The sequence below is a fragment of the Nuphar pumila genome, chromosome 11 (assembly GCF_984573655.1).
Source record: "Nuphar pumila chromosome 11, dmNupPumi1.hap1.1, whole genome shotgun sequence".
Classification (NCBI taxonomy): domain Eukaryota; kingdom Viridiplantae; phylum Streptophyta; class Magnoliopsida; order Nymphaeales; family Nymphaeaceae; genus Nuphar; species Nuphar pumila.
The window spans coordinates 51,309,880-51,331,066 of NC_143259.1; the positions used below are offsets into that span (position 1 = coordinate 51,309,880).

The following is a 21,187-nucleotide window of genomic DNA, read 5'->3' on the forward strand; positions in this document are numbered from 1 at the left end:
TTCAAGACCGGGAAACAATTTGAGAACCTACAAACCTCCCCACTTCAAAAATCAAAATCAAGGAGTAAGAAAAAATAGTGGGCAAGGCGGAAAAAGAGATTATAGCAAAATTGTGTACCACTTTTGTAAGGAACCGGGGCACATCAAACCGGTTTGTCCAAAATAAAAGAAGTTACTAGCCATGGCTACCACATCCCAACCCCAAAAGGAAGAAAGTTCATCTTCTTCCAATGGAGCTCTTTCTTTGCATCAAATTGAGAAAGCACTTCAACCTCTTCTCAAGGGGGCAATTTCCGAAGCCGCCATGTCAACTTTCTCTCCTCCCGTTAAGACTTCTTGGCTTTTAGATTCGGGTGCCTCCTTTCATATGTCTCCAAGTATTTGTTCCTTTTTCAAATATTCAAAAAATTCCTCTCCATCCTTTGTTTCAACCGCAAATGAAACTTCTCTTGAAATCAAAAGAATTTGAAATTTTGAAAAAAAGGTTTTTTTATCCCAAAAATTAGATTTAGACCAAAATTAAACTTAAATTTGCTTTCGGTCTCTTAACTCTCGAACCATGGATGTGATATAAAATTCTCATATGATAAATGTTGGATACAGGATCGTCAGTCCGGGAGGTTGATTGGGGAAGGCTCTAGGAAGGAATATCTATACTATGTCGACTTCCTTCAAATTCCAAAAAAAAAAATTGTAATGTTATCCAACATAAAAATATTAATGTATCGCATAAAAGGCTTGGACATCCCAATATTGTTAAAAAAATTTACTTAACTTTTGTTAAACATCTTTGTAAAAGTTATTTCACTTGTAATGATTATACTCTTGGAAAGATGAGAAGTTTATCTTTTAATCAAAGATCTATGTTTACAACAAGACCACTTGAAATTGTTCATTCGGACGTATAGGGACCGGCGCCTGTTTTATCAATAGGGAGGTTTTCGTATTATGTGATTTTTGTTGACGATTACACTAGATATTGTTGGATATTTTTTCTTAAGCACAAACATGAGGTTTTTACGACATTCAAAACATATCATATGATGATCAAAAACCAATTTAATGGTGACTTGAAAATTCTTAGAACTGACTCTGAAGGAGAATACCTATCAAATGAATTCAAAAGATATCTTGAGAGTTATGGTATTCTCCATCAAAAATCTTGTCTGAAAACACCTCAACAAAATGGATTAGCCGAAAGAAAACATATCATATCATTGAAACTATTCAAACCATTCTCATTTCACATAACATACCAAAAAAATTATGGGTCGAGGCAGCTCTCACATCTGTCTATCTTATAAATCGGCTTCCATCCAAAAATTTAAACAAAATTTCACCTTTTGAAATGTTGTATACAAAAGAACCTTATTATAATATGTTAAGAATTTTTGAATGCAAATGTTTTGTTCTTACGGACAAGAATGACAAGCTTTCCCCAAAAGCTATCACATGTGCTTTTCTTGGTTACTTTGAAACTCAAAAGGGGTTTCGATGTTATGATATTAAAAACAATAAATTATGTGTCTAGAAATGTGAATTTTCTGGAAAATGTTAGTGGTTTTGAAAAATGTGAATCTCATGAAGAAAATATGGATTATTCTTTTTTATTTGAGTTATTATCTAGAAATGATGATACTAGTGATGATGAGTTCCCACATAATGACTCTAGTGACAATGAAGTTGAGGAAAATAACTCTTTACTACACCCATCTACCTATCAACATATTGATGAAGAAACAACTAGAGATCCTATCACATATTCCCATAGAGATAAAAATAATTTTAGAAGTATAATAGAAAAATATAACGAATCTAGTAGAACTACCTCTTCAAACGAGAAAAATCCACGAAGAACCTAGAAATAGAAAAGTCTCTTCTAAGTTTATTTCTTATGATTCATTAACACCTAAACATAGAGCTTGCCTTAGTGTCATTCACTCATACGTAGAACCCAAAAACTTGAAAGAAGCCAAAAAAAATATTGAATGGATAGAAGCTATGGAAAATGAACTTAGAGCTCTCATAAAAGCGAAGACCTGGGAATTTCGAGATCTTCCTAAAGGTAAGAAAACAATAAGGTGTAGATGAGTGTTTAAGGTCTAAACCAAGAGTGATAGATCTCTAGAAAGATATAAAGTTCGCCTAGTAGCCAAGAATACGAGGATTAACTATGAAGAAACATTTGCCCTTGTTGCATGAATGGTTACTGTCAGATGCCTTATTACCATCGCTTCTATTAAAAAATGGAACATCAATCAAATGGATGTTAAAAAAGCCTTTTTAAATGGCGATCTTAATGAAGAAGTGTATATGGATGCTCCTCCAGGAATGGAGACTCCTAAAGAAAAAATATTTTGTCTCCAGAAAGCACTTTATGGACTAAAACAAGCCCCCAAGGCTTGATATGATAGATTTAACTTTGTAATGTTGAAAAATGGTTTCTCATGTTTTACCAGAGTTACCAGAAGCACCTAGGTAAAAGGAGAAGTGTGCTTCCCCGAAGCGCGAAACGTGGCGCTTCCGAAGCGTGAGGGGAAGTGTCTCCCGTTTTTGGGAAGCGTGCTTCCCTTTTATGGGAAGCGTGCTTCCCCCATGCTCCCCCTTCGCTTCCCCATTTTTTCATTTTTTTCGCTTCCGGTTCGCTTCCTAGGTCGCTTCTAGTTAGCTTCCTAGGTCGCTTCTAGTTAGCTTCAGAATTTTCTTCTAAGTGGTCCCACGCTTCCCCGCTTCCTAAATTTTTGAAAGTGCCTCGCTTCCCGCTCCCGCTTCCTCGACTGGTAACTCTGTGTTTTACTGACACCGCTTTATTTGTCAGAAAATCCAACGCAGGAATAGTAATATTGCTTTTATATGTCGATGATATGTTAATAACTAGAAGCAATTCTAAAGGAATTAAGAGCATAAAATATATTTTAAAAGATAAATTTGAAATGTCTAACTTAGGATTTTTGGCCTACTTTCTGGGAATTGAAGTTGCATATTCACATAGAGGTTATTTTCTATCTTAAACTAAACTTGCTTCTGAGATTCTTGATAGGTCACGTATTACAAATGATAAAATTTGTAAAACTCCTGCTATAGTGGAAACCAAAATGAAAATTGATGATGGAATTCTTTTCAAAGACCCCACTCCCTACAGACAACTTGTAGGCTCCTTGATGTATCTGAGTATTACTAGACCAGATATTTCACATGAAGTTCATACTACCAGTCAATTTCAACATACACCAACATTCGTTCATATGAGTGCAATTTTGCGGATCATTAGATACATAAAAGGATCGTTAAATAAGGGAGTATTTTTATCCACTTCTTCTGAATTAAATTTAATAGCTTATACTGACTCTGATTGGGGAGGTGATCCAAATAATCATCAATCCACCACTAGTTTTTGTGTGTTTTTAAGAGACACTAATCTTATGGAGATGTAAGAAACAACAAAAAGTATCGTTATCCTCTACCGAAGTTGAATATCGAGCCATGACAACTACTACCATGGAGATTGTATGGATTCATCAGCTACTAGAAGATATGAGGATTAATGTAGAAGGGCCCACCAAGCTATGTTGTGATAATAAGAGTGCAATTTATATTGCCAAAAAACCACACATTTCATGAGCGGACCAAACACATTGAGATGGACTGCCACTATGTCCGAGAAGCATATCGGAAAAGAGTCATAGATCTTCCATATGTAACTTCAGAATATCAACTGGCAGATTTCTTCATCAAATTGTTGTGCTCTCCGCGATTCAACTTCCTTCTTGGCAAACTTTCGGTCATTATGCCCTAAGTTTGAGGGGGGGGTATTAAATTATAATTCATAAGACAATGTATTTTCTAATATATATTTTATATGTATAAAAGAATATATATATATATATATATATATTTCATATATATGTACATGTATCCATCTACTTATATATATAATATATATTTCTTTCTTGTATTAGTTGTAGGGGTATTTTAGTTATTTTATGCATATTCATGTCGTTGAATATGATTGTAATTCTTCTTTTTAATTTTTCTTATTTTTGTAACTTTTCTTTTTTTATGTACTATTTCTGTACACAGTCAGTAGCTGACTGTGTACAGTGTACAACAGTCAGCCACTGACTGTTGTACACAGTTAAGAATAAGAGGCGTTGGGCTGACTCCCCCCAACGGCTCTAATTAGAGCTGTTGGGAATCAGCCCAACAGTTCTTATGAGTTGCTAAGCTTATAAACAAGGGTTGTAAGCCCATTGTAAAGTAGTGTAATACAGAGAGGAGTTTTGCCTCCTTACATTTATAAAAACAGTGCATTTACTGTACTTCTTTTCTTTTGTAGTGTAAAGCATTTGAATGCTATTTTATGCTATCATTTGATGTATCAAGTTAGTTGAAAACTTGATTGTTTGCAAGGATCTTTCACAGGAGCATCATATGATATGACTTCTAAGTCAACATTTTTACTGGGATCTTCGTTCACATTTTTAAAGAGGGGTATCACAAAAAAGAGATCAGTCACTTACCAATAAGATAGTCTTCAATGTCAAGACAAAATTGGGATGGATCCACTGGACAATGAACAATCATAATGGTTGGTTAGCTGCCAATCTAAAAAATCTTAGCCATCAGAATACAGGATAACATCAACAGAAAACTGATCAAAACAAACATTTCCATGAAATGTTGAATATCAGATCAATGTGCTAATATAAGAAAATGAAAAGAAATTGGATCAACTCATAAACAGCCATTTCACTGTAGTTAACAGATTAGAAAGAAACTAATGAATCGGAGATCAAATCTAGTGATTGCGACCATACAAAACCACAAGAACCAAGTGCAAATATAAATATGAACATACCCTTCAAATTGGCAATGATCAGTTTGTATAATTCAGATTGGAGGTAGATCTTTTTTTGGCACATTTAATTTTGTAAGGCCACATTCTTGAACTAGAATCAAGTACTATAATTATCGCATAGTCTGGTAACCAATTGCTAAAATTATCAGTCTAATTGCCAATGTGTAACATTTGAACTCATAAAAATGGAAGTAGCCTACTAAGGCCAGTGATTGAATTGCCTATTTGCAATGTGTATGTATTCTGAAGACAGAAACTAGTGAAAGGCTGTAAGAAAAGATGATTAGTAACAATTAATACTGAGCTACATCAAGAACTTTGAGTCCATTTTCCTGTATCTGTTATAAAAGAGGAAGGGGCTTTACGGTGTACATAATTTGCATATGATAGAACAGAGTAAATAAGAGAGGGAAAATGCAAACAAGAAACAAAAACCATGAAGATTTTGAATTAAAGAGGCTTAGGATGCATTTTGAGACACTCAAATATTATGATAAACTGGATTTACAGCAAAGCACAAAAGCATGAATTCAATTCACCGTGTGGAAACAATAATTGGAGCCATTTGATTGGTCCCAACTCCCAAGCATCACTCCAACCTTGTTTGCTTTGATGAGATATCAAAGACAATCCCTTCTTGTCCAATTCAAAAGACACATAATCATGCACATGTACACACACACGTGCACACAAACATGCACCTTACCTCGTTCAATTCAAATAGTTACTATAGGAAATACGTTTATGTAAGAATGGCTGAATCCAATGTTGATGCTATTCACAAATAGGATTGCCCAAGAAATAGCTTCCTGTATGAAGGGCTGAATCAAATTTCCTTTGCTATTCATAATTCCCAAAAAAATACTTCAATAAAATTTGAACCCAAAACTCTCACTTTTCACTGATCTAACTTTCCTAATTTGCCTCTTAAAGTTAAAACAGTGATATAATCCTTAATCATACAATGAGAAAATGTGGCACAAAAATTGCAAATTTTATTACATAAGCAAGAAAAGCAATTTAAAACAAGACCATTAAGTTATGTATTTATGTGTGTTTTCAGTATATAATATATATAGACACACACACACCACTATAACAACATTTTAACTAGTTCCAGGATGTTGTTTGTTGTCAAAATCATAATAGATACATACACAGGGACACGCATACATACATGTGTGTATGTGTGTTAATTTGAACTAATTCCACCATGTTGTTGGTTGTTGTTAAGTTGTAACATAAGTATATATTTATATTTATATATGTATGATCATACATGTATACATATATATAAATATGTTCACTGTTGTAATAGGTAATACCTACTAGGGGTATTTTATTCATTTTACTGATATGTAATAGGTTGTGCCCATTAGAGTCACATATGTCATTTTATATTTTCCTTTTCTTTTATTTTTTTGTTTTTGTAAATTATATTTTTGTAATGGCCATTATTGTCAAATGCTCAATATAGTCATTGGGAGCTCCCAACGGATCTATAGAGACTCTAGTGTGTACATAAAGGGGTACTCCCCTTAGGTTGGGTATTGCTTTCTCAAGTACTCTCTCTCAATAATATTTCATATTTTTTACTTGTGATTCAGCCCTTAGTGGCTTATGTGCATGTGTTTGTGTATTGATCCATAAGTGGTCAGTGTGCTCTTGGGTTCTTGTAAGCCCATAAGAGGCATTTGCTTATATCATTTTTCCTTTTTCATTACAGTTGTCACAATCACAATCACAAATTATGCCGATGGAGATTATGGAATGGTGGGAAGATCACCAGGATCAACAACACTAACAACCCTGGGAGGCGCATCTGAGGTGGCAATTCATACTTTTTTAATGCACTTTTAAATTATTAAGATGTTCTAGTAAATTATTAAAATGTTCTAGTATGTATTAGGTGTGTATGCAGTGAATCCTAGAATAAGGCATTCAAATGGAGGATGTTGCATGTTGGATATATATCCGTGTGTGTTGTGTTTCGAGGCAATTGATAATATCAGTAATTTTTTTGTCCTGTTGGGCATAATAAAAGTTGGCAAACAGACAAAATTTCAGAAAAAGAGGTATTTCACCAAGAGACATGAAGAAATTGAATGGACAAAACCATTCAAGGGGACTAAAGGAACTTTGTACAGAAGGATCTTTAGATTTATTCTAAAAAATTAAAAATAATAAATTGTAAGAATTGATCCCAGATCATCTTGCCTCTCTTGAAGAATACCTAGTCCAACAGCCCTTCTATCCAACTTTCATATTTGATTATTATTTTATTTTTGTTTCATTGGGTGCACCAAGGGCATTGAACTCCAAATCTCTTCTTTTCCAACCATGTACATGTGAAAATCTCTATAAAAAGAGATTTTGTGTATAAACACAATGCCGGAACCACGAAGTGTGCACAAAGGCACAAAGGAGAACTCTCACAAGTGCACAAAGGCATGGATTCACATGCACAAGGGCATAAAAAATATCAACTCTAATAACTTGAGTCCCAAAAGGGGCTTTACAAAAAGAATTGTTATTGCATATACACTCACAAAAAAGTGTTATGTTTACAAGGGCCACTAAGGCCTTTTTATAATACAAAGAGAAGCCATAGGGTGCAGCTCTATATGACTGTTGGAGCTGCACCCAACGGTCACATGTGACCGTTGGGGCACCTCCAACAGCTATATGGAGTTCTCTTTCACAACAGTCAAAAAGAAAAAGGTGTAAAAGGCAAAAGTGAATAAAAAAGAAAAAGTAAAAATGTTAGCCCATTAAGGTGGCTAACGCTTATTGAGTAAAAGGACTGAAATACCCCTGATGGGTATTTCAGTTTACAATGGAGTATATATACATGAAAAATACCCCATGTGACATCTCATTATATATAAAAGAGACATAATATTTTAACACCCCCCCTAAAACTTAGGGTGACACAACCGAAAGTTTGCCAAGAAGGAAGTTAAATCTTGGAGAACACAGTGCCTTGGTGAAGAAGTCTGTCAGTTGATATTCTGATGTAACATAAGGAAGGTCAATGGTTCTTCTTAAATATTATTCACGAACATAGTGACAGTCCATCTCGATATGCTTCGTGCACTCATGAAATGTGTGATTTTTTGCAAGGTAGATTGCACTTTTATTATCACAACATAATTTTGTGGGCCCTTGAACTTGAATATTCATATCTTCCAACAAGCTGCAAATCCAAACAATCTTCATGGTAGTAGATATCATGGCTCTATACTCAGCTTCGGTAGATGAAAGCGATACTTTTCGTTGCTTCTTGCATCTCCAAGAGATTAATGATTCACCTAAAAAAATACAAAAACCAGTAGTGGAGTGACGGTTATTTGGGTCACCTCCCCAATCAGAGTCAGTATAAGCAATTAAATTTAATTCAGACGTAGAAGATAGAAATACTCCCTTGTTTATTGTACTCTTTATGTACCTGATGATGCGAAGGATGGCGCTCATATGGACTGTAGTAGGTGCATGTTGAAATTCACTAGCAACATGTACTGCATGAGAAATATCAGGCCTGGTAATGCTGAGATACGTTAAGAATCCAACCAGTTGCCGGTAAGGTGTGGGATCTTTTAGGAGAATCTCATCATCAATCTCCATCTTTGAACCTACTATTTCAGGAGTTTCGCAGACCTTGTCATCTGTGATTCCTGATCTGTCAAGAATCTCATAAGCAAGTTTAGTTTGAGACAGAAAATAGCCTCTGTGAGAATAGGCAACCTCAATTCCCAAAAAAATATGTCAGAAATCCTAAGTCTGACATTTCAAATCTTGAAGTCAAAATAGATTTAATGCTCTTGATTCCTTTGATATCATCACCTGTTATTAACATATCATCAACATATAACAATAATATAACAATCCCTACATCAGATTTCTTAACAAATAATGCATTGTCAATATAGCATGAAGTGAAACTATTTTCAGTCATTATATTGTTAAACATATCGTGTCAAGCCTTGGGAGCTTGTTTCAAGCCATAAAGAGCTTTACGAAAACAAAAAACTTTATTTTTAGGAATTTCTAAACTAGGCGGAGCATCCATGTAGACTTCTTCATTAAGATCACCATTTAGAAAGGCATTTTTTACATCCATTTGGTAAATATTCTATTTTTTAATGGAAGCAATAGTGATGAGGCATCTGACAGTAACCATGCGAGCTATTGGAGCAAATGTCTCTTTATAGTCAATCTTGTATTCTTCACTATACCCTTTAGCTACAAGACGAGCTTTATACCTCTCAAGAGATCCATCACTCTTGGTTTTGACTTTGAACACCCATTGACATCTTATAGTTTTCTTTTCACTGGGAAGCGTTTGAAATTCCCAAGTGTTGGCTTTTCTAAGCGCTTTAAGTTCACTTTTCATGGCTTTGTTCCATTCAATACACTGTTTGGCATCTTCAAAAAATTTTGGTTCAAAATATGAGTGAATGGCACTTGTAGACGATGGCCTGAACCCTAGAAATAGAGAAGAGAGAGAGAGAAGAGAGAGAGAGAGAAGAGAGAAAGAGAGAGAAGAGAGAGAGACGGCTGCAAAGAAAACCTCAGAACTCATAATATGATTAGGGCCTCTCTCTATGTTAAATAGAGAGAGGCTTAAAGACCTAATTACAATACTGCCCCATTATAAAGAACTAAAGTACAAAAAAACACCTTAATGAAAGATAACTCTAATTAAACCACCTATTCTCAACACTCCCCCTCAAGCTGGAGCATAGATATCGATCATGCTCAGCTTGTCACAACATTTTGAAAATTTTGGTCTGGCAAGAGATTTTGTGAACATATCTGCAACTTGGTCTTCCGACTTTAGATATTGAGTAGTGATATGACCCGCTTGAACCATATCCCTTACATAGTGGCAATCAACCTCAATGTGCTTTGTTCTCTAATGAAATACAGGATTGTTCGCTATATATGTTGCAGCTTTGTTATCGCACATCATGGTCATGGGAGAAGAAACCTTCACCAGGAGATCAAGAAGCACAGTACGAACCCACATCAATTCAGCAGCTGTTTGGGCCATAGCCCGATATTCTGATTCTGCACTAGACCTCGAAACCACATTTTGCTTCTTACTTCTCCAAGAGATTAAGTTGTCTCCCAGGAACACACAAAATCCTGTGGTAGATTTTCTATCTACTACAGATCCTGCATAGTCAGCATCAGAATAGGCCACTATATCCAGAGGTCCACCTTTCTTGAACAATAACCCCTTTCCAGGAGAAGATTTTAAATATCTGAGAATCATAATAGCTGCATTCCAGTGTACCTCAGTAGGTTTGTCCATAAACTGACTGACTTTACTCACAGCTAAAGCAATATCTGGCCTGGTCACAGTTACATACAGTAGTTTCCCAACTAGGGAGCGATAGCTTTTGCTATCAACCAGTTTTGACCCTTCTTCAAACAACTGAACTTTATGGTCCATGGGAATATTTGCTGGTTTAGCTCCCAACATTCCTGTTTTCTTTAATAAGTCAAGAACATACTTTCGTTGAGACAAGACCATCCCTTCACGGCTCCTGGCAACTTCTATACCCAGAAAATACCTGAGTGAACCAAGGTCTTTTGTAACAAAGTGTTTGTGAAGATGAGCCTTTGTGGCTTCAATAGCTTTCACATCATCACCTGTAAGAATGATGTCATCCACATATACCACCATAACAACTATGCCAGAGCTAGTTTTCTTTATGAATAGTGTATGATCTGCTGCTGACCTATTAAAGCCAAAACCTGACATTACTTCAAACAACTTCTGAAACCATGAACGAGGACTTTGTTTCAAGCCATAAATTGCCTTTTTCAATCTACACACCTTCTGACACTCCCCCTCAACCTCGAATCCTGGAGGTTGTTGCATGTAAACAGTTTCAGATAGGTCCCCATATAGAAATGCATTTTTCACATCTAATTGAGACAGGCTCCAACCATGCTGCACAGCTACTGAGAGAACAAGACGAATGGTACCCATTCGTGCAACAGGAGAAAAAGTTTCAAAGAAATCAATACCATATGTCTGAGTATACCCTTTGGCTACTAATCTGGCCTTGTACCGTTCAATGGAACCATCAGATTTGTACTTTATCGTATATACCCATTTGCATCCAACAATGTCAGCATCTGCAGGGGAATCAACTAGGTCCCAAGTATGCTGAGATAGTAAGGCATCCATTTCTTCTTGCATAGCCCTCTTCCAGTGAGTATGAATCTCGGCCTGCTGATAGTTCCGAGGAATAACTTCAGCAGATAAAGCTGAAATAAAAGATTTCATCTGATTTCCAATTCGGGCTTCAGAGACAAAACGAGACATGGGATATAAAGTACATTGTCGTGTCCCCTTTCGTAGAGCAATCGGCCTGTTATCATCATTATAAAGATCATTATTGTCAGTAGAACTTACCTCAGGGGAAGAAGATGGAGGCACTTGAGGAGGTGGATCTCTACGCACATATACCAATGGAGGATTATGAAATCTGGAAGAGGATGAAGTGTGGTTCGGGAATGAGGGCACGGATTCCAAGGGAAAAGGGGGTATAGGTAATGGGCAAGACTCAGCTGGATCAACCTGTAGCGGGGAACCAGTATTAGAGTAATATGGAGTGGATTCCAAGAAAGACACATCCGCACTGACATACTCTCGGCGAGAAGTAGGATCATAACATCGATATCCCTTTTGATTTTTGGGATAACCTATAAATATGCACTTTGTAGCTTGAGCAGCTAATTTATCACGGTCAAGGCCAAGTTTGTGTACAAAGCAAACACATCCAAACACTTTGGGCGAGAGGGAGAAAAGAGGGGTATTGGGTTTTAGGATATGAATTGGAATTTGATCACCCACAGAAGAGGAAGGCATGCGGTTGATCAGATAGCAAGCAGTTGTAATTGCATCTCCCCAGTATAACGCAGGAACATTTGATTGGATCATAATGGTCCTGGCAATACCAAGTAAGTGACGATGTTTTCGCTCAGCCACCCCATTTTGTTGAGATGAATAGGCACAGGAAGTTTGGGGTTGGATGCCACTATCATGGTAAAATTGTAACAGACTTTTTGATTTAAACTCGAGAGTATTATCAGTGCGAACAATCTTGACACTCGATTCAAACTGAGTCTTTATTTCAAGAATTAAAGATTTGATAATATTTGGAACATCAGATCGTTCCTTTATTAAAAACACCCATGATAACTTAGAGAAATCATCAACAATAACTAGATAGTATCGACACTGAGTCCTAGTAGGAATCTTACTAGGACCCCATACATCTGCATGAAGAAGTTCAAAGACTTTATTACTAGACTGACTCTGACTCGAAGGGAACGAACTTCGATGATGCTTGCCCAGCTGACATGCTTCACACTGAAATGATGTGGTGGAGGGAATCTGAGGAAAGACCGAACGAAGCTTTGACAATGAAGGATGACCAAGACGACGATGCCACTGAACAGGACTAAATGAATGGTCCACTGCTGCATGCACAGTACCCATTGGATGATGTAAGTAGTAGATTCCATTTTCTTCATAGCCGCCACCAATCTTCTTCCCCGTCAGCAAATCCTGAAAATGACAACCCATTGGATCAAATATTACTCTACAGTTTTGTTCTTTTACAAGACAACTCACAGAAAGTAAACTCTGAGGAAATTTTGGGGCATGAAGAGCATTTTTCAACTGTAATGAGGAGGATATAGAAATATTTCCCTGACCAACAACCGGGGAGGTACTCCCATCGGCTAATGAGACTCCAAGCTGAGCCTTAATATCCTTCAGATCTGAAAAAACAAGTGAATTTCCACACAAATGCCTGGATGCACTAGAATCAATAATCCACTTACTGTCAGTCGGATGAAGAAGATTTCCGGTTGAATAGGCAACACCAGCAACAGGAGAGGTAGAGCTCAAAGGACGAAGAGCTATCAGCTCATCATATTCAGCACGACTGAGGGTTATACTACTGTCACTTGCAGAAATATTGTCTTGTGCCTTTGTTGCCTCGAGAGAAGTAGTATTAGCCCTAGGAGTATATGACTTTGATGAAGATGAGGTTGGTCGGCCATGCTTATCCCAGCAACGATCTTCTAAATGTCCAGATTTTCCACAGAATGTACATTGAAGCTTTCCTCTGCCTCCCACACCTCGGCCGCGACCTCGTCCTCTGATGTTCTGAAGATTTCCACGTCCATAACCAGATGAGACAACTAAGGCAGAAGACTGAGTCACAGGCTGAGAATGTGGAAGAGATATAGCAAGTCTGCTTAGACGGTTATATGCCTCAGCAAGAGTAGGCACATCGACCCAGTCAACATTTGGACTTTTGCAACAGAAAATTCTGAAGATAAACCTGTAAGAAACCTAGCAACCATAGTTTGTTCTTGATGATCCTTTTGTTTCGAACAACAGAGAGGTCTGTGAGCATTAAGTCTTTCAAAAGCAGCTTTTACGGAGGCATAGTACTGGGCCAAGGTTTGATCTCCCTGCTGTAAATTATATATTTCTTGTTCGACTTGTAGGATACGACTCACATTAGTTTCTTGTGAGTATGTATCTCGAAGATTGTCCCACATCTGTTTGGCGGTATTATAATAAATTAAACCATCTGCAATATGGGGTTCGACACTATTCATAATCCATGACATGACTATGTCATTATCTTCATCCCAAGTAACATATTTTCCCACCTTTTCAGTGGGTCCATCTTCCAACAAGATATGTTTTCTACGATGTCCAGATACCGACATCATAAATGTTCTGGACCACCTGGCATAGTTGGTTTCATTTAACCTCACAGACGAGCTGTACGAAAAGGGATTGGCAAATGCCTTATATTCTCCCATCTGTTCCAATTTTGAATCACCTTTCGAAGTTTCAGCCATACTGCAGAAAAAAACTGGACAGTCTCCACACTATCCAAAAAAAAAACCCGCGTGTTACACCCACACGCCAACTGATATTCCAACCAGCAGTTGTTCACTTACGAACAATAATAAAAAAAAAAAAACCCCACTACAGTAGTGAGCAGCAACCCACAAGCAGACAGATAATTCAGCACTTCAATGATTCACAGCTAACACGACTTCTGCATATGCAGAAAAATTTTTCATAACAGGGGCAGCTCCCCAGACATATACAGTTTGACAATACGTCATTAATTTTTCCCGAGCAACACCACTAAGAGTTGGATTGTTGGAGGAAAAAAAAATAAACAGGAAGTACCAGCACCAATCAAACTCCACACAGCCACGATATCACCAATCAAACTCCACACAGCCACGATATCAAGATACACAAAACATTTTCAGTGCAAAGAGTACCAGCACCAATCAAACTCCACACAACCACGGTATCAAGATACACAAAACAGGCCCCCAACCATATGCAAAATCACCAACAGTAATCAGACTCCCAACAGCAACTATAGCAATATCTCACAACATGTTCAGTGTATATTATACCAACAGCAATCAACTCCCAACAGGTAGCCACGAAACCGAGACAGTAGGCAGTCATGGAATGATAAAAACAAGAAGCTGCAAACTCACAGCAAGCATCCACGACAAGAAGCTGTGAACTCACAGCAAGCATCCACGACCAACTGCGTGATCAGATCTGTCAACAGATCCAGAAAAAAAAATTTATCGCTGACCTGATTAGGTATTTTTCTTTTTTTTTACTCATTAGATCTGGTGGCCTCCACGATCTGATGGCCTCCACGATCGATCGAGCCTTGATCAGACTCGATCACGCTCCCACGATCATGCTCCCACGATCACGCTCGATCACGCTCCCACGATCGGTACAGCTCTGATACCATGTAGACGATGGCCTGAACCCTAGAAATAGAGAAGAGAGAGAGAGAAGAGAGAAAGAGAGAGAAGAGAGAGAGACGGCTGCAAAGAAAACCTCAGAACTCATAATACGATTAGGGCCTCTCTCTATGTTAAATAGAGAGAGGCTTAAAGACCTAATTACAATACTGCCCCATTATAAAGAACTAAAGTACAAAAAAACACCTTAATGAAAGATAACTCTAATTAAACCACCTATTCTCAACAGCACTTAAGCAAGCCCGATATTTAGGAGAGAAAGAGTCAAAAGACACGAATCTAGAGGGAGTTCGTCTAGTTCTCTCGGTTCTTCTAGGGTTTGAATCATGTGAGGGGATAGATTCGCTAGGTTCACTATACTGCTCAATAGCACTTCTAAAAGTGTGTCTATCTCTATGAGTATAGGTGATAGGGTCTCTAGTTATATTTTCTTCTTGAGAGGTAGTAGGGTTAGAGTTATTGTTGATTTCAACCACTTTATTGTCATTGTTATATGTTGATTCATCGTCACTAGAGATATCATCATCATTAGATAAAAGATCAAAGAGAAAGGAATAGTCGGCATTTTCTAAATGAGATTTATTCTTTTCAAAACCACTATCATTTTCCAAAAAAGTTATATTCCTTGAGACATAACTTATCATTTTTAGTATCATAACATTGAAACCCTTTTTGGATTTCGGAGTAGCCAAGAAAGGCACAAGGAATGGCTTTAGGTGAGAGTTTATCACTCTTATATGTAAGAACAAAGCACTTACAACCAAAAACTCTCAATCTATTATAATCGGGTTCTTTTTCATATAGAGTTTCAAAATGAGAGATTTTATCTAAATTTTTGGATGGGAGACGATTAATAAGATAAACTGAAAAAAGAGCCGCTTCGGCCCAAAAAATTTTTGTAATACTTTGGGAAATAAGAAGGGTTCTAGTGGTTTCAATGATATGCCTATGCTTCCTTTCGGCTAACCCATTTTGTTGTGAAGTCTTAGGACACGATCTTTGATGGATAATATCATAGTCTTCAAGATATTTCTTAAATTCATTGGAAAGATATTCGCCTCCGGAATCGGTCCTAAATATCTTTAAATTACTATTAAATTGATTTTTAATTATCATATGATATGATTTAAAACATAAAAACACTTCATGCTTATGTTTAAGAAAATATATCCAACAATATCGAGAAAAACCATCCACAAAAATCACATAATAGGCAAAGCCTCCCTTAGATATGATGGGTACCGGTCCCCAAACATCCGAATGAACAATTTCAAAAGGTTTTGTGGTAAACATAGATCTTTGTTCAAAAGGCATACTTCTCATTTTTCAAAGAATACAATCATTAGAAGAGAAAATACTTTTACAAAGGTTTTTAATAAAATGCAAATAGGATAACTCGGTGATGTTGGGATGACCAAGTCTTTTGTGCCAAACATTTATGTCTTTATGTTAGGTCACATTACAAAAAGGGGTTTTAGGGATTTGAAGAGAATCCACATAGTACAAGTCTACCTTCCTAAAGCTTTCTCCAACCAACTTCTCGGACCGGTGATCCTATATTAAACATTTATTAAAATGAAAATTGAATGTCACATCCAAGGTCCGGGAAATGAGAGACGGAAAGTAAGTTCAAATTCAATTTAGGTATAAATCTAATTTTGGGAATAAAGAAATTTTGAGTTTCAAAGTTTTCAATCCCCTTAATTTCAAGAGAAGTGACATCCGCGGTTGAAACAAAAGATGGCGAAAAACTTTTAGAATATTCGGAAAGAGAAGAAAAGTTTGGAGACATGAAATGAAGCACCCGAGTCTAAAAGCCAAGAACTTTTACCTGGAGGGGAAGGGGTAGATACGGCGGCACCGAAAATGGCTTCCTTAAGAAGAGGTTGAAGAGCTTCCATAATTTGATTCAAAGAGATAGCTCCATCTGTGAAAGTAGATGCTTCTTCTTCTTTTTGAGGTTGGGATGTGGTAGCCAAGCCAATAATTTCTTCCATTTGGGCCAAACCGGTTTGATGTTACCTGGTTCCTTGCAAAAGTGACACACAATTTTGCTATAGTCCCTGCTGCCGCCTTGTCCTCCATTGGATCCTTTATTTTGATTTTTAAAATGTGGAGGCTTATATGTCCTTAAGTTGTTTCCGGGCCTATAAACCGCATTCACCCCATCACATTCTTCTTGATTTGTGGGCATTGCAAGAACACTTAGACTTTGCTTGCTAATGCTCATCCGAGTTTCCTCTCCACTTAATTTTGTAATGCCGTCTTCTAGAGAAGGAGAGGTGAAGGAGGATAGAAGAGAAGATCTAATTTGCACGAACTCGGGCCTTAGCCCATTCAAAAAATTAAAAAAATTGATTTTCTTCTAATTGCTTATGACGAAGCTCTATAGCCTCTCCACTCCACTTTGATTCGAGCATAGTAAGCTCATCCCAAACGGAAGAGAGCTCGGCAAAATACTCCCTTATAATCATTTCCCCTTAGAGAAGAGTTAACGCCCGCTTTTAGAGATAATACTTATGGGACAAGTCCCTAGAGGTATTCATCTTTTCAAGATACTCTCATGCTTGAGATGCCTTTTTGAACTTTATAATATTGGCATTGATTCTCGTCTCAACGGAGGAGAAGATCCATGACAAGATTTTGAAATTCTTCATTTCCCACTCCTCATGTTTTTTGCTATATTCTTCAAGAGCCTTGGTTCGATTATCTCCCTCAAGAATTTTTATTTTCCCTCTTTCGACCAAAGTGATTTTAGGCTCCGGTTGCGGAATCGAACCTTGAACGTAACCCCAAAGGCCCTTTCCTTTGATGTGAGCTTCCATATTGTCGGCCCAAACATGATAGTTCAAACCACTAAGTTTAAAACCAAGGGAGAAGTGGGAGTCTTTTTTGCCCATTAGAGAGGATAGAAGATGAGGAAAACCACGTACCTTTAAAGTTTTTCACGTCTTTCTTGACAAGAGAAGCTTCTAAAATATTGTCCGAGAAGCAAGACTCACTTCAATCTTCAAAATCTTGAAAGCACGATTTACGAGGCACTCGAAAATGAGGATACACACGATCCTCCTTCTTCAACGAGGCTCTGATACCATGTGAAAATCTCTATAAAAAGAGATTGTGTGTATAAACATAATGTCGAAACCACGAAGTGTGCACAAAGGCACAAAGGAGAACTCTCAGAAGTGCACAAAGGCACGGATACACATGCACAAGGGCATAAAAGATATCAACTTTAATAACTTGAGTCCCAAAAGGGGCTTTACAAAAAGAATTGTTATTGCATATACACTCACAAAAAAGTATTATGTTTACAAGGGCCACTAAGGCCTATTTATAATACAAAGAGAAGCCATAGGGTGCAGCTCTATATGACTCTTGGAGTTGCACCCAACGGTCACATGTGACGTGACCGTTGGGGCACCTCCAACAGCTATATGGAGTTGTCTCTTTCACAACAATCAAAAAGAAAAAGGTGTAAAAGGCAAAAGTGAATAAAAAAGAAAAAGTAAAAATGTTAGCCCATTAGGGTGGCTGACGCCTATTGAGTAAAAAGATTGAAATACCCTTGATGGGTATTTCAGTTTACAGTAGAGTATATATACATGAGAAATACCCCATGTGACATCTCATTATATATAAAAGAGACATAATATTTTAACAGTACACCGAGTGTAACGCCCCAAAATTTCAAACTTGTGAACATTTCAGAAAACAGGCAAGAGACTAGAAGAAAATCTCTTTTCTTTCAGAGTTTGTTTATGTAATCAGCGGAAGACTATTCTTTTGTTAAATTCAGAAAGGCAAGCTAACAACTTTGGGCACGTTAGCTAAAAGAACCAAAAAATACAAAATTCGGATATCCAAAGGAAAACCCATGACAAAACCCAAAAACCCATGACGCAAGCTAAGAGCAGGAAGAGAAAATCTTGAAGCCATCTTGCCATCGCATCATCGCTCGTGGTGTACCTAATCATCACTTGTACCCATAAAATGGGTTAGTTTCGCAAAAAACTAGTAGGTGCACAAGATACTATAGAAAACTGAATTAAGTACATTTAATTCAGCATGCTACACAGTTTTAAAGCAGATCAGCAGTTAAACAGGTAAACAGTTCAAAGCAAGTAAGCACTGCAACTGTCAAAACGTAGCATGACGATTCATTTGATCGTAAGTTGTAAACTACCACGCAACTAGCTTGTTTTCGTTCCTTGAACGGGGTCTCTGCATTTAATCATTATCAGAACATTGTTTGTCGCTCGCACTATTTCTAACAAACTCTTTGTCCTAAACAACCTTAATTTAGTCCCATCTCTCAAGGCCTTACGCGGCCAACTGTCACCTGTCACAACTCGCTTAAGGCGTCATACGTTCTCAGAAAAAGCCCACCTTTCTATAGAAGGTCCAAAACATGATCTAAAATCAATAAAAATTTGATTCTCACATCTGAGTCCTGCATGTAATCATGCTAAAACAGAAAGTCAAATCTATAGATTCATAACTAGTTATTTCGATCAATCTCAGAAGATCATCACAGCTCACTATAACTTTTTATGGTAATCAAAATTCACAAGTTCCACGTCGAATCGCTTGGTCCGGGAAATGTACGACCTCACAAGGAATTACCGCCCTAGATGGTATACATGGTCTTGGACAACACACTTCCTCACAGGAGTTCATCGTCTTTGCGGCTACCCGCTTTTGGACAGTGTACCTCCTCACAGAGATTCTACCGCTCTAGCCGGATTACCAGATCTTGATCATGCATACCTTCAAAGAGAATCCTTTGGAAACCTGATCATCGACAAATGCCAAATTCATACACGCAGCAACACAAATAACCGATCTCAGGGTCGATAGCCACTATTATAATTAACAAGATCAACACCGGATCACCTGGTCTGGGAAATATACAACCTCACAAGGAATTACTGCCTAAATGGTATACTTGGTCTTGGACCATACACTTCCTCACAGGAGTTCATCGTCTTTACGACTACCTGCTCGTGGACAGTGTACATCCTCACAGAGAATCTACCACTCTAGCTTAGTCACCTGATCTTGATCATACACACCCTCGCAGATAATCCTTTGGAGATCAGGTTCTCAACAGATATCATACTCAGTGATACATGCATCAATATAATCGACTGCTCCGAACAATTGACCGCTCTTAAGGACAGTAGCCACCAATATGAGCACAAGCATGTATATCATCAATATGCATCGTATCACTTCATATGGTAAAACAAATCACAAGATCACACATTCCTCCAATAAGGTTTCATGAACCATAAACATTTATCGCATGCTTTCAACATTTCTTAGCATGTGGCATATCAATCACATCACACAGAAGCATATAATACTACGCATCGTATTATTGCCACAAGGAACCTTGCATTCCTCAAATAGGACCTCAAAGCATGTGTAAACAACACATGAGAACACGCAGATTACATAATATGAATCAACTAAACATCAACATAGATAATTCTTACGTAGTTCAATAAATTCACAAGATTCAAGTTATATATGCATGTAAGACAATTCAGATCATTGCATCATCATATGCATTCACAATTCTTATCTCAAAGCACATCGCATTCGACCTTTCTAGCATGTAACTCACGCACATATCTTCAAGACATTTCAATCAAATATATATGATACTTATCAATCATGTTATACAGGTATGATATATTCACACAAACAATCATAATGCAATCGTCTGCAATACAACTATATAGGTGTGACCTGTCATTTACCTGCATAAGCATCATAATCATAAGAATCTCGGAGACACCAAAGTCACATAATTTTATCAATAAGCTTTTACTTGACAAAAAATATGTACCCAAAACACACGAAAGTCTTATGACCCATCAACGAGTGTGAACAAACTTATGTTTCGATATTACTGGCATGCGGGTATGCGTAGACAAATCGTAGAAACAACCGAGACTAGTTCGAGCGTCTGTTATTCTATGTATTTTCAATAACCCGAATAGCTAGTTGAGTCCGCTCCTAAGGAGACGGCTTTAGCCGAGAGAAGATTCCCCAAAGGCAGGTACTTGGCAACGGATGCATCCAACTTCTGCAGAAGTCCGTGGGATCAACCACCTAGGATAATGTCTGGTAGTCCCTTCCCCTAACTCCAATGACTAGGGAGGCCGGATCTTTGCTCGTGGGGTGGTTGTTAACAACCTGTCCATTGGAGTGTGTATCGCTCTGTCCTCTCCCTTGACAGAATACAAGAAGCGAATAAGTGTGTTAGGGGTAAATTAATCGACAACTCATTCTATATGCTCTGGTCTTTTGACCAAATGAGCATCTTACCTGTAAAGGTGATCCCATTTTTATGTGTTTACAGCATTGTGCATTTAGCACTATTCGAGGTCGCACGACCGTCTCATCCGATCATCGCAGTACTAGCGTGTAATGCACGACTACAAGTACTCTAGGATGAAAGGG

General features: G+C 37.5%; 1 protein-coding gene across 1 annotated transcript in view; it reads right to left on the reverse strand.

The window, feature by feature from the left end:
- LOC149822367 (uncharacterized) overlaps positions 1-21,187 on the reverse strand; it is a 115,478-nt gene that overhangs the window by 48,154 nt on the left and 46,137 nt on the right. The window contains exon 4 of the mRNA XM_089981077.1: positions 4,521-4,565. Coding sequence (XP_089837203.1) covers positions 4,521-4,565 — 45 coding nt within the window. The remainder of the gene's footprint in view (positions 1-4,520; positions 4,566-21,187) is intronic.